General features: G+C 45.6%; 1 protein-coding gene across 1 annotated transcript in view; it reads right to left on the reverse strand.

Moving 5' to 3' along the window:
- Positions 1 to 597: 597 nt before the first annotated feature.
- The window catches only part of SIAH2 (siah E3 ubiquitin protein ligase 2), a 28,823-nt gene continuing 14,709 nt past the window's right edge, over positions 598 to 14,711 (reverse strand). Inside the window, exon 2 of the mRNA XM_063916047.1 lies at positions 598 to 1,662. Within this exon, the coding sequence (XP_063772117.1) occupies positions 1,105 to 1,662 (558 nt within the window). The 3' untranslated portion in view covers positions 598 to 1,104. The remainder of the gene's footprint in view (positions 1,663 to 14,711) is intronic.

A 14,711-nucleotide genomic window follows, 5' to 3' on the forward strand; every position in this document is an offset into this window, starting at 1 on the left:
GAAAGAAAGAAAGAAAGAAAGAAAGAAAGAAAGAAAGAAAGAAAGAAAGAAAGAAAGAAAGAAAGAAAGAAAGAAAGAAAGAAAGAAAGAAAGAAAGAAAGAAAGAAAGAAAGAAAGAAAGAAAGAAAGAAAGAAAGAAAGAAAGAAAGAAAGAAAGAAAGAAAGAAAGAAAAGGTTGATTCACAAATGATAGAATTCTGACACTGGAAAAGTAAAGAATTTTTAGGACTGTTAGACTTGAACAGCAATTATAATATATACTCTTCAATCAGCAGACAGACAATCCCTTTCAATGAAAAGCTTTCACATAATAGAATTGTCCCCATCCATCTCTTCAATTTGGCCATCAACCTTCTACAGTATTGGCACTAAAGATTCTTTTAACAATTTAACTTAAAAAATAAATAAACAAACAATGATAAGATTGCCAAGTGTGTAACCAAACAGATGTGTGTGATGAGATTTGGGCTCACACTACACAAAAGTGGAGCCTGGGAGGAAGGATGAAGGGTGTAATCTCTGCAGACACTGGGCTCACAGCAGAGCAAACCAAGGCAGTAAAACGGAACTTTATAAAAAGTAAAATGCTCTTTAAAATAAAGACAATTCTGTAGATCTTTTAAATTATAAAACACAGACACTACAAATATACATATAAATTTGGTCTTTACATTGCTCACAAAACATTACACAGCAATATTCTGTTGAACGTGGTTGAATGTGCTCAATGCAGTTCCTCTGCACGTACAAAGCGTTTGACCTTTTTATGATAGGTCTGCATCATACAAGAATGCTACACTTCCATCTGCAGGACCAGAATTTTTAAATATTTTCTGCAATCTTCTTTCAACAATCAAAGAGGACAGCCATTACTTTTTATGGTAAATAATTTAAGAATTAAAAAATAAAAATAAAATAAAGATTGTACATATGGAAATTTTTAGGTCTCAATAATATGCAACTACAAAGTTACTACAAAATGTTGGCAACGGTTATGCTTGTTGAAAACCAAAGTGAGTCACTAAAAAATAAACATCTAGACAGCACTATTCCATAGTAGCCACATAAATAATCATCTTCTTTATGGAAAACATAAAACATGTATCATGGACAACAAGTAGATATGGTCACGTTGATGCCCAGGTTTCCATTATCTGCAAACAGATGTGCAATTGCAGTGTCAAAAACTAAGCAATCACTGTTCATGATGGCCGCTGCAACGCCATCATGAATGGATCTTGGTGTGGCTTCCCAGGTCAAACGCCTGCGGTTCCCATTGAGTTCAAGTCTGTAAGCAAAGTTCTCAGCTTGTTTTCGAGTTCCTATCAACAGGACGATGGCAAAGAACTGCTGGTGGCCCTCGTACTTTTCTTGTTTCTCCAGCACTAACATGAAGTGGTGGCTGAAACAGAACTGCATCATGACCCAGTCGACGGCCCCTGGTAAGTTAATGTCTGTAGCAAGGAACACTATGTCTTCACCTTGGAGGGTGGTGATGCTTTTGTGGGCATGTGTCAGGTGGGGCATGACCGCTTCCAGTGAACCCTGCCACTTGCAGGAGGCTCCGGGGCAGGGACAGGAGTAGGGGCGATATTCACAGATGTCCTCATGTTCGGGTTTTTCAGTGTGATGGAGAGACAGAGCGCATCCTGTAGAAGCATACTAAAAAATAATGACAATTAATTAATTTTCACATTATTTTGTTCTAATACACAAAAACAGATCTATATTCCTAAAAATTATGAGAAAATTAGATACAGAAAAAAAAACATATGATCCATTACTAAAGAATTAATGTGATTTGATGAATGGAACTATTGGATAATTGCACAATAAATTTAGTATTTATTAAAATTTCATTTTAGAACAGACTCCAAACATAGTAACATCTGGCAGCTAGAAACTGGAGAGTTATGCTAGGCATGCATTATACCATAGGTACTCAGACTCTGTCCACTGGACCTCAAACAGTTCATGTTTTCCATATCACTGTGTTATATAATTAACGGTCTGATCTGCCTATTATCAGCAAATTGGGCAGATAATCCCTTCATGCAGTGATTCCCAAACTCGGTCCTCAAGGCACTCTAACAGTCCAGGTTTTAAGGATATCCATGGCTGAACACAGATGGTTAAATCAAATTGATGGCAGTACTAAATAAGTCACCCATGCTCAAACTTGGTTATCCTGAAAATCTGGACTGTTGGGTTACCTTCAGGACCGAGTTTGGGAACCAGTGACTAGGACCACAAATGTCCGTCTGTTGGAATTGCCTAATCGTCCAACATGTCTGTGAGATCTGATCATTTGTAGCTGCAAGTTTGCTGCATCAAGCAATGTATGCCGATCCTGCCCGAGCGATCAACATTTCTCCTGTTCCTTCACAGGGGACTACTCTCCAGAGAAGGAAAGCAGGTATTGCGTGGTCATATACTGAAATCTCTCACAGTATATAGCCACCATAACTGATGGGTTTCAGGATGTCAGAGAGACTTTTTCATCTGTCTGATAATGTTTCCCCAGCATCAGATGGGAAAACCCCACAGCATTTCATATACAGTTACCTGTACATTGCTTTTCAAATATTCTGTAAAGTATTTATTAATGTGCTATCAAGTTTTAACCTTGTACCAGCTAGCCAGCAATGGGCAATAGGCAGCCCAGTACCAGTATGGTCTCACCTGCAGGCCCCTAACACCTTTCTGCGATGTCTGGTCAGTGCGGTTATACAAAGCTTCACCTGCGACCTCAGCTCATTACATAAGGGAATGGGGAGACTGAGGTGTGTGTTATGCAAGTGGGAGGTATGGGACCATTAACCCTTCATGAGGTCGCCCGCCCCCCCCAAGTCCCACGAAGCAGGCAGGCTGGTGCCAACCAGCCCTGCCTGAAAATAACAAACATAGAAAATAAATGCAGAAAACTCTTCAGGAGCTTCCTTCAGCATGACCGGCTCGTCCGGGCACATTTTCTAAACTGAAACTGGTAGGACGGGCATAGCGGGAAGAGCCAGCCCACACTATCAAATTCTTAAAGTGCCCATGTGGACCCGTCTATACCCCATGGTACAAAATGGACCCTAGTATCCTCTAGGACGCAAGAGAAAAACGTGAAAAAAACCTCATGTCGACCTTTTGACCTGTCGACCTTGTGTTCCTGTTGACATATAGTGGTCGACCACATGACTGTCGACCCAACAACCGTATCCCATTTTAAGAATTGTAAACATTCAAATATCCCCTAGAACAGTCCTGTCCTCTTCTACCACTGACTCTGAGAACACCCACTGACAGAGCACCTATTGCTTCCACTGCAACCCATAGTAACATTTGGGAAAGTGTCCCAGACAAAGGACGCCATTGTACAGTTAGGTAACCTGCCATACGATGCACTACATACTTAGAATACTTTCCTCTGAGCACAGAGCGAGCATTTACTAGCTACCGAATCAAACAGGAAATATTTCTCTAGACATACAGTATAGCGATGAATTAGACATTGCCCCGACTTCATCACATGTATTTATCAAAGACCAACACAATTAGGATATAAATGCTTTAGATGCAAGAAAGGCATTGAAATGTCCATAAGCCATCCAGTGGTTAAATCCCCCCACACTCTTCCAGCAGGCTTACTGCTGCGAGACAAACAGCCAAATCCAACACTCCAAAATAGGACATGTGTGGCTTGAAGAGTATTCCAAAGAAATAGATTTTGTGTGTGTTTTTTAAAATATTCTCCAACAGTTAAGGGAAGCTATACATCAGAAGTATTCAACGTGAGTTCTTCCAGCTGCTGTGGAACCACATGTCCCAGCATGCCTTGCCAGTTTTGCTATTAAGGCAAGCTAAACCTATGGAAGAGCATACTGGGATTGTAGTTCCACAGCAGCTGTAATGTCACATGTTGAACAGCCCTGCTATAAATACTGAATCTACACAATATAAGTAATCAAATTATTAGAAAATGCCTCAGCAACACTGTACAACTAGGTGCATTTCAGCAACACACATACAGTTGGATCAGTCAGTGGAGGTGCTGTGCCACATCACCTGGATTACAACGCAGGCACTGCCTCTTGCACTTAAAGGGTCAACTAATGTCTCAATACAAGCTGTTTTGGGAGGTCTTTTTTTTATTTTTATTTTTTTAATGTTTATTTGGGTATGGAAATGCTACCTATTACAATGGTAGGGCAGATTGGTCAATTCAACCAAACTGTCTCCTTAAAACTGGAGTTTGGCCAACACAATGGTTTTTAAACAATGATTGTCCTTGGCTTGGATAAAAGGTCTGTCTTCCCTCCCTCACAGACAGTCTAGGAGTGCAACAGTAGAAAATACTACATATTAGAGATTAACTAAATAGTTTGTTGTGCAATAAAGGAAGTCTATACAGAGGGTAATGACATATCCAGTACAGAGAAGAAATGTAGACATCACTTTCCCTATTCTCTGTGCTATGTTTTTCATTGATCTCCGTGTAAACAGGATATAGGTCAAGTGGTCTTGTCTGTTGTGTTTTCTAACACTTTACCAAACTTCTCCTGCTGGAATGCCAGATCCATAAAATGTGCCTCGCTAAATAGCCTGGGGGAGATCCAATTGTCTGAGAGAATTGGCTCATCTAATGTGCCTGGGAGCTAATTCAATTGTATGCGTGATCATACCCATGCTAGTCGCGATGGCCGTGGTATGACAGTACGATACTGCGCTAAGCAGCTTCTCCAGTGGTAAGTGCCAGATGCACTGCAGTTACAGCGTGTCTGGCACTTGCGTCCAGCCCCAAAGCTTTACTTTACACCAGTGATGGCTAACCTTGACACTTCATCTGTTGTTGAACTACACATCCCAGCATGCCCTGCATCAGTTTTAGCAAGGCCAAATAGCAAAACTGTAGCAGGGCATGCTGGGATGTGTAGTTCAACAACAGCTGGAGTGTCAAGGTTAGCCATCACTGCTTTACACTGATTTCTGCTCACGCCTCAGGAAACTGAGGGGAGAAATACATGAAAAGTGTAGTCTTAGGGCTGGTCATCCAAAACAACCGAATTAGCTATTGGCCACTTTAGGCAGGAGCTAATTCTCTCAATCAAATAGTCTCTTCTGAAAGATACAGCTCTCGCTAAAAATAATTCCCCCCTAACAGCAAATGCTGAACTTCCAGCCATCCAATTACTGGAAACATGAGGGAGACTGCCAGCCTCTAATACCAAGACAGGATAAACAAGTCCAGGTGGTGGAGTCATACTAGTTGCTCACTGCACTGTCATTACCTTGTCCTTTCTCACTTTCAAGAATTAGCCATGCTTAATTTCAATGTCAACCACTCCCTGAAGCACAGATAGGAAATACTCACACACATCTTGCCTGTCCTCAACGTCACAGCCTACCTGACTCGCATGTGGACAGGAAAACAGGGTACGTAGAACCTACTCCCACATTACAAGTTATAGCAGAAACAACATATGACAATAAGATAGTCAAAACTTTGACCAAGGACTGATAGTAACAACATTTATCCATCTTGCTTTCTTTATAATGGAGAAAGAAAACAGAAATGACATACAGTATACAAAGTAAACAAGGGGATTAAGAGAAAGACCACACGTATAGATTTGTGCCCATCCTATAAATCAGGCCTGGCCGACCTGTGGCCTCCAGCTGTTGTGAAACCAGCATTCCCTGCCAGAGTTTTAGCATCCTCTAACAGCAAAACTGTGTCAGGGCATGCTAGGACTTGTAGTTTCACAACAGCTGAAGAGCCACAGGTTAGCCAGGCCTGCTACAGATAGTAAACTTGTAAGCAGGGACAACTTACCCCTTTGTTATTACCCAGTCCTGATTTATTATTATTTTGTTCCCAAATGTAAAGCGCAAAAGAATATGCTTGCGCTATATAAGTAATTATTAACTACTTCATTTGTTCCATGCAGTAATTGGACCAGAACACTGCAAGAATTGTTCAGAACTAGCAATAGTATGAAATAAAATGTCAGGTGCCTATGCGGTAGGGCTTATTTACTAACAGCGCTTATTCAAACCGATGATTTAAATCGGCTTTTCTGTGATTTCACAGAATTTAAATCAACTATTTCTGCACTTTGTAAAAAACACTGTTCAGCAAATAATACCTAATGTGATTTTTCAGAGATCAAATGATCAGACCCATTCATGTGTTGACTGCACTCGGACCATAGTTTCGCCAATGTAAGCGACTACAGCCGACGCAAGCTGTCAGATATGCACATTGTGGTAACTTCTATTTTACATTTAGGGGCTTTAGTTTAAGTCCCACAAGTCACGGGTTAGCAGACTGTACAAAGCATTTCTTATGCGCTCTATCAGAAATCAGATATCAAGGCAACGGACCAAATATAAATAGCCTGCAATTTACAACAGGTTAGGTATGGCTTTAAAAAAAAAAAAAAAAACCGCTGCCTTAAACCACTGAAGTCTCACCACTAGCCGGCTACTCACAGACTATTACACTTGGCCCAATAAGTGATCTTACACTCTGGTTTCCCCATGTAGGTGTCACCGTGCAAATAGCAGTTTCAAAACGATTCATCATCCCGTGCTCACATCCATGATGGGTGTGTCTACCCACATAGTGACATCAGCTGCTATTGCTGTAAAACATTCAAATTACAATGCGTGTAGCCAACACCAAGAGATGGCAGCTGAATAAGAAAGTCTGATGCTTGTACAGTATGCTCAGAATTGTAATAATGTTTAGAAAAAAGGAAATTTATGGTAGACTTACCATGGTAAAATCTTTCTGTGAGGTACACTGGGTTCCACAGGGAATCATCAGGGTGTAGAGTTGGATCTTGATGCAGAGGCACCAACAGGCTAAAGCTTTGACTGTTCTCAGGATGCATTGCATGGCCTCCTCTATAACCCCGCCTCCGGACACTGGAGCTCAGTTTCGTTAACCAGTCCAATGCAGTAGCAGGTAAAAGAGAAGGCAGATGTTAGTCACATAGACCCACATTCTCACAACGTACAAAGCCATACAAACCCAAAGAAGCTAAGTGCGTCAGGGTGGGCGGCCTGTGGAACCCAGTGTACCTCGCAGAGATTTTACCATGGTAAGTCTACCATAAATCTCCTTTTCTGCAGCGGGGTACACTGTGTTCCACAGGGAAAAATCAGGCATGTCCTAAAGCAGTTCCTCATGTGAGGGGATGCACCGTACCGGGTACAAGAACCCGGCGTCCAAAGGAAGCATCCTAGGAAGCGGTAGTATCAAAGGCATAAAACCTAATGAACGTGTTCACTGAGGACCACGTAGCCACCTTGCACAATTGTTCACCAGACGCGCCACGGCGGGCCGCCCAAGAAGGTCCAACAGACCGAGTAGAGTGGGCTTTAATAGCAGCAGGAGCCGGAAGACCAGCCTGTGCAATCACCATTCTAATCCATCTGGCCAAGGTTTGCTTATTCGCAGGCCAGCCACATTTGTGAAAACCAAAAAGTACAAAAAGGGTATCTGACCTCCGGAGAGAGACAGTCCTCTCCACATAAATACGGAGAGCCCGTACCACATCCAAAGACCGCTCTTTGGAGGACAAATCAGAAGAGATAAAAGGCCAGAACCACAATCTCTTGGTTAAGATGGAAAGATGACACCACCTTAGGTAGATAACCAGGACGAGTTCTAAGAACTGGCCGGTCACGGTGAAAAATCAGAAAGGGTGGACGACAGGACAAAGCGCCTAAATCAGACAGCCCCCTAGCAGAGGCAACAGCCAGCAGAAACACGACCTTAAAACGTAAGCCATTTAAGGTCCACTGACTCGAGAGGTTCAAATGGACACTCTTGCAGGGCAGCCAGGACAAGACAGATCCCATGGAGTCACAGGAGAGACATAGTGAGGCTAAATCCATAAAACACCCTGAGTGAAAGTATGAACATCAGGAGTAGACGCAATTTTCCTCTGAAACCACACCGACCAGGCAGATATGAACCTTGAGGGAAGCCAGACAAAGGTCCAAGTCCAAGCCTTGTTGCAAAAAAGCCAGAAATCTGGGAGTTCCAAATTTGTATGCGTCATAGTTCTTAGCAGCACACCAGGTGAAGTAAGAATTCTAGACCCTATAATAAATCCGTGCAGAAGCCTGTTTGCAGGGCTTCAGCATAGTTTGGATAACAGTCTCGGAGAATCCTTTGGCCCACAGGAGTGATGCCTCAAGAGCCACGCCATTAAAGCCAGTCTGGCCAGGTCCGGGTAGATGCAAGGGCCCTGATCGAGGATGTCTGGACGTTGAGAAAGTAGAAGAGGACACTATCGATAGACCCTGCAGGTCTGAGAACCAATGCAGTCTGGGCCACGCTGGGGAGACTAGAAGTAATTCCTTCTTCTAGCTCGAACTTCCGCAGTACCCTGGGCAGTAGAGACACTGGAGGGAACACATAGGGCAGACGAAAGTTCCATGGAATTGCCAGTGCGTCTACGAACGCTGCTTGAGGAGCCCTTGTTCTTGATCCGTAGACCTGAACTTTGTGATTGTGTCGAGACGCCATCAGGTCTACATCTGGTAGGTCCCACTTGTCCACTAGGAGTTGAAAGACTTCTTGATGAAGACTCCACTCTCCGGCGTGCATATCCTGACGACTGAGGAAATCTGCTTCACAGTCGAGGACTCCCGGAATGAACACTCCCGATATTGCTGGAAGATGGCGTTCCACCCAAAGAAGGATTTTTGACACTTCCAACATTGCCATGTGGCTTCGAGTGCCGCCTTGATGATTTATGTATGCCACCGTGGTGGCGTTGTCTGATTATACTTGAACAGGTCTGTTCTGAATCAGAGACAGGGCAAGAGTCAAAGCATTGAACACTGCCCGCAATTCAGAATGTTTATCGGGAGAAGAGATTTCTCCTTGGTCCTCCGACCCTGGAGAGTGTTGCTCTAGCATCGCGGCCCAACCCCGCAGACTGGCGTTCGTAGTCAGTCGGACCCAATTGGGAATCCAGAAGGGACGGCCCATGCTCAACTGTTGGTCCTGTAACCACCAGCCCAGTGACAGACGAACCTCCGAAGTCAAGGATATCATCTGAAATCTGATCTGATGAGGAAGGAAGTCCCACATGGACATAATCAACCACTGCAGAGGGCGGGAATGATATTGAGCATACTCCACCATGTCGAAAGCAGACACCATGAGGCCCAGTACTTGCATCGCCAAGTGTATCGACAGAGAGAGGAAGTATCCTCGAGAGACGAAGTATCTGATCCTGTCCTGAAGTTTCATGACTTTCTCGAGACAGAAACAGTCTCTGACTGTGTGTGTGCAGACGTGCCCCCAGGTGCACCATGTTCCTTGCAGGAACCAGCGAGGACTTTTTCCAGTTGATGAGCCACCCGTGGGCTTGTAGGAATTTGACCGTGATGTCCAGATGACTGAGGAGAACCTCTTTGGAGTTCGCCAGGATCAGCAAGTAATCCAGATACGGCAGGATCCCGATTCCCTGACGGCAGAGAAGGCCCGTCATCACGGCCATGACCTAGGTGAAGTTCCAAGGGGCCGGAGCCAATCCAAATGGCAGAGCCTGGAAATGATAGTGTAGGTTGCCAATATCAAACCGCAGATACTGCTGATGCGATATGGCAATAGGTATATGCAGGTAAGCATCATGTATGTCCAGGGATACCATATAGTCTCCGGGTTCCATGTCCAGTACAATCGAGCGCAGCGTTTCCAAACAGAATTTGGACACTCCCACAAACTTGTTCAGTGATTTGAGGTACAGTATAGGCCGGAAAGATCCATTGGGTTTCGGGACTAGAAACAGGGTCGAATAGTAACCTCTACCTCTCTGGGACAGAGGTACCGGCACTACCACTCCTGTATCCAGGAGGGATCGCACAACCAGGTGTAGAACTTGCGCTTTCAACGGATCCGAAGGGATAACCGTTGTGCAGAACTGGCAAGGGGGACGTCTCCTGAAAGAGACTTTGTACCCGTGAGAGACAACGTCCCGCAGCCAGGCACCTGAAGTGGTCCTTAACCATACCTGCGCGAACTGTAGAAGTCGGCCTCCCACCCTGAGATCCCCCAGAAGGAGTCCCGCCCCGTCATGTAGCTGGCTTGTCTTGTTTGGAAGCAGGCTGACAGACAGCCAAGGATTGTTTAGGTTTGGGCTTGGTGGTTTTGGAAGCATGAGCCTGTCTCGGGTACGCCTGACCCTTCGCCTTCCCTGGAGGCCGGAAGGAACGAAAAGTGGTGCTCTTTGTCTTTGGAGCAGAAGGATTAGTATTTGGGAGAAATGCAGATCTTCCCCATACAGTATGTCTCCCTTAAAAGGGAGTACCTTCAAAGTCTTCTTGGAGTCCAGATCCACCTTCCACGACCTCAACTACAGAATACGGCAAACCAAGATGGACGTAGTTGACGCCTTAGCCGCCATTACACCTGCCTCAGAGGACGCCTCATGAATGGAATGGTAGGCTGTGGCAATATGAGACAGATATTGTTTGGCAGTATCAGAGATATCCTGAGGTAGCTCTTCCTCAATAGCCTGAATCCATGCTTCTATACCTTTTGCAGCTGTAAGGGAGTAAATAGACTTCAGGCATCCCTCCACACGCTTATCTGTCGGTACCTTCAATAAAGTGACAGTGGTGACCGGCATAGTAGATGACACCACAAGCCGGGTGACATGGGCATCCACCAGAGGTGAACTTTACCACTTGTTACACAACTCAGCAGGGAGAGGATAACGAGCTAGCATCTTTTTAGACAGGGAGAATTTCTTTCCTGGAGAAGACCAGGGTTCCTGACGTATATCAACTAAGTGGTCAGAATGTGGCAATACTACCTTAGTTACCTTCTGACATTTAAAATAATCAGGTTTCTTAGACGCAGTAGTGGGATCTACCTCATCATCAATTTGTAGAATCAGCTTAATAGCCTCCACTAGGTCAGGGACATAAACCTGAGCTATAGATTCCTCTTCAGAAGCAACCGTATCTATGTCTGATGGATCAGTATACTCCCTATCCTCATCAGAAGTAACATCTGAAATATTAGTGGATTGCGAGGAGGAAGCAGCCCGCTTAGACAACTCCTTGGCCCCAGAGGGATGCGGGGTAGATTTTTGACTAACTAACGATTGATTCAATTGTTGAATCTGGAGAGATGGCGTTTGCGCCCAGGGCGGATTAACCACAGGGACAACATGTGGCTGCAATGGCACAGGAGGTCCCATAGGGTGCGTTTGACTAGTGTATTAAGCATAGATGAAAAAGCCGACCAAGGTGGTTCTTGATTGGCTACCGAAACAGCGGGCTGACTAGATGTACTACACCCAGTACAAAGACCAGTCAAAACTTCCCCTTCAGGCAAATCCTTGGTGCAAGCACTGCATGATACAGGAGCGCCCGCAGATTGCCCGCCCTTTGTTGCAGACATTATAAAAAATGCAGCCGCAGAGCGTAACAGTACAATATAGCCAGACAAATATAATACCTGCAAATAATCCCCTGATTTATGTGACAGTAAATACAGGACACAAACAGAGAATTAAAGCGGTATGAGGATACTGAAAATAAGAATTTACTCACCGGTATTTCTATTTCTCGTAGTCCGTAGTGGATGCTGGGAACTCCGTAAGGACCATGGGGAATAGACGGGCTCCGCAGGAGACTGGGCACTCTAAAAGAAAGATTAGGTACTATCTGGTGTGCACTGGCTCCTCCCTCTATGCCCCTCCTCCAGACCCCAGTTAGGGAAACTGTGCCCGGAAGAGCTGACACAACAAGGAAAGTATTTGGAATCCAGGGTAAGACTCATACCAGCCACACCGTACAACTTGTGATAACCTTACCCAGTTAACAGTATGAACAACAACTGAGCCTCCCTAAACGGATGGCTCATAACAATAACCCTTAGTTAAGCAATAACTATATACACGTATTGCAGAGAGTCCGCACTTGAGACGGGCGCCCAGCATCCACTACGGACTACGAGAAATAGAATTACCGGTGAGTAAATTCTTATTTTCTCTGACGTCCTAGTGGATGCTGGGAACTCCGTAAGGACCATGGGGATTATACCAAAGCTCCCAAACGGGCGGGAGAGTGCGGATGACTCTGCAGCACCGAATGAGCAAACTCAAGGTCCTCCTCAGCCAGGGTATCAAACTTGTAGAATTTAGCAAATGTGTTTGAACCCGACCAAGTAGCAGCTCGGCAAAGCTGTAAAGCCGAGACCCCTCGGGCAGCCGCCCAAGAAGAGCCCACCTTCCTTGTGGAATGGGCTTTTACTGATTTAGGATGCGGCAGTCCAGCCGCAGAATGTGCCAGCTGAATCGTACAACAGATCCAGCGAGCAATAGTTTGCTTTGAAGCAGGAGCACCCAGCTTGTTGGGTGCATGCAGGATAAATAGCGAGTCAGTTTTTCTGACTCCAGCCGTCCTGGAAACATAAATTTTCAAAGCCCGGACTACGTCCAGCAACTTGGAATCCTCCAAGTCCCGAGTAGCCGCAGGCACCACAATAGGTTGGTTCAAATGAAACGCTGATACCACCTTTGGGAGAAATTGGGGACGAGTCCTCAATTCTGACCTGTCCATATGGAAGATCAGATATGGGCTTTTACATGACAAAGCCGCCAATTCTGACACACGCCTAGCCGAAGCTAAGGCCAACAGCATGACCACTTTCCACGTGAGATACTTTAGGCTCCACGGTCTTAAGTGGCTCAAACCAGTGTGATTTCAGGAAATCCAACACAACGTTAAGATCCCAAGGTGCCACTGGAGGCACAAAAGGGGGCTGAATATGCAGCACTCCCTTAACAAACGTCTGAACTTCAGGCAGTGAAGCCAGTTCTTTTTGAAAGAAAATAGATAGGGCCGAAATCTGGACCTTTATGGACCCCAATTTTAGGCCCATAGACACCCCTGACTGTAGGAAGTGCAGAAATCGATCCAGCTGGAATTCCTCAGTTGGGGCCTTCCTGGCCTCACACCAAGCGACATATTTCCGCCATATGCGGTGATAATGCTTTACAGTCACATCCTTCCTAGCTTTTATCAGCGTAGGAATCACTTCATCTGGAATGCCCTTTTCCGTTAGGATCCGGTGTTCAACCGCCATGCCGTCAAACGCAGCCGCGGTAAGTCTTGGAACAGACAGGGCCCCTGCTGTAACAGGTCCTGTCTGAGAGGCAGAGGCCATGGGTCCTCTTGAGATCATTTCTTGTAGTTCTGGGTACCAAGTTCTTCTTGGCCAATCCGGAACGATGAGTATAGTTTTTACTCCTCTCTTTCTTACTATCCTCAGCACCTTGGGTATGAGAGGAAGAGGAGGGAACACATATACCGACTGGTACACCCACGGTGTCACTAGTGCGTCCACAGCTATCGCCTGAGGGTCGCTTGACCTGGCGCAATATTTTTTTAGCTTTTTGTTGAGGCAGGACGCCATCATGTCCACCTGTGGCAGTTCCCAGCGATTTACAATCTGTGTGAAGACTTCTTGATGAAGTCCCCACTCTCCCGGGTGGAGGTCGTGCCTGCTGAGGAAGTCTGCTTCCCAGTTGTCCACTCCCGGAATGAACACTGCTGACAGTGCTAGCACGCGATTCTCCGCCCATCGAAGAATCCTTGTGGCTTCTGCCATTGCCATTCTGCTTCTCGTGCCGCCCTGGCGGTTTACATGGGCGACCGCCGTGATGTTGTTTGACTGAATCAGTACTGGGTGATTTTGAAGCAGGGGCTCTGCTTGACTCAGGACGTTGTAAATGGCCCTTAGTTCCAGTATATTTATGTGTAGTGAAGTCTCCAGACTTGACCACTGTCCTTGGAAGTTTCTTCCCTGAGTGACTGCCCCCCATCCTCGGAGGCTTGCATACGTGGTCACCAGGACCCAGTCCTGTATGCCGAACCTGCGGCCCTCGAGAAGATGAGCACTCTGCAGCCACCACAGCAGAGACACCCTGGCCCTTGGGGACAGGGTGATCAACCGATGCATCTGAAGATGCGATCTGGACCATTTGTCCAACAGATCCCACCGAAAGATCCTTGCATGGAACCTGCCGAAGGGAATTGCTTCGTAAGAAGCCACCATCTTTCCCAGGACTCGCGTGCAGTGATGCACCGACACCTGTTTTGGTTTCAGGAGGTCCCTGACCAGAGATGACAATTCCTGGGCCTTCTCCACCGGGAGAAACACCTTCTTCTGTTCGGTGTCCAGAATCATGCCCAGGAAAAGCAGACGCGTCGCAGGAATCAGCTGCGACTTTGGGATATTCAGAATCCAGCCGTGCTGTTGCAACACTTCCTGAGAGAGTGCTACGCTGACCAACAACTGCTCTCTGGACCTCGCCTTTATGAGGAGATCGTCCAAGTACGGGATAATTATAACTCCCTTCTTCCGAAGGAGTATCATCATTTCGGCCATTACCTTGGTAAATATTCTCGGTGCCGTGGAGAGACCAAACGGCAACGTCTGGAATTGGTAATGACAGTCCTGTACCACAAACCTGAGGTATTCCTGGTGAGGTGGGTAAATGGGGACATGCAAGTAAGCATCCTTGATGTCCAGCGACACCATAAAATCCCCCTCTTCCAGGCTTGCAATAACCGCCCTGAGCGATTCCATTTTGAACTTGAACTTCTTTATATAAGTGTTCAAGGATTTTAAATTCAGGATGGGTCTCACCGAACCGTCCGGTTTCGGTACCACAAACATTGTG

The sequence above is a fragment of the Pseudophryne corroboree genome, chromosome 4, assembly GCF_028390025.1.
Source record: "Pseudophryne corroboree isolate aPseCor3 chromosome 4, aPseCor3.hap2, whole genome shotgun sequence".
In the NCBI taxonomy this organism is placed as follows: Eukaryota; Metazoa; Chordata; class Amphibia; order Anura; family Myobatrachidae; genus Pseudophryne; species Pseudophryne corroboree.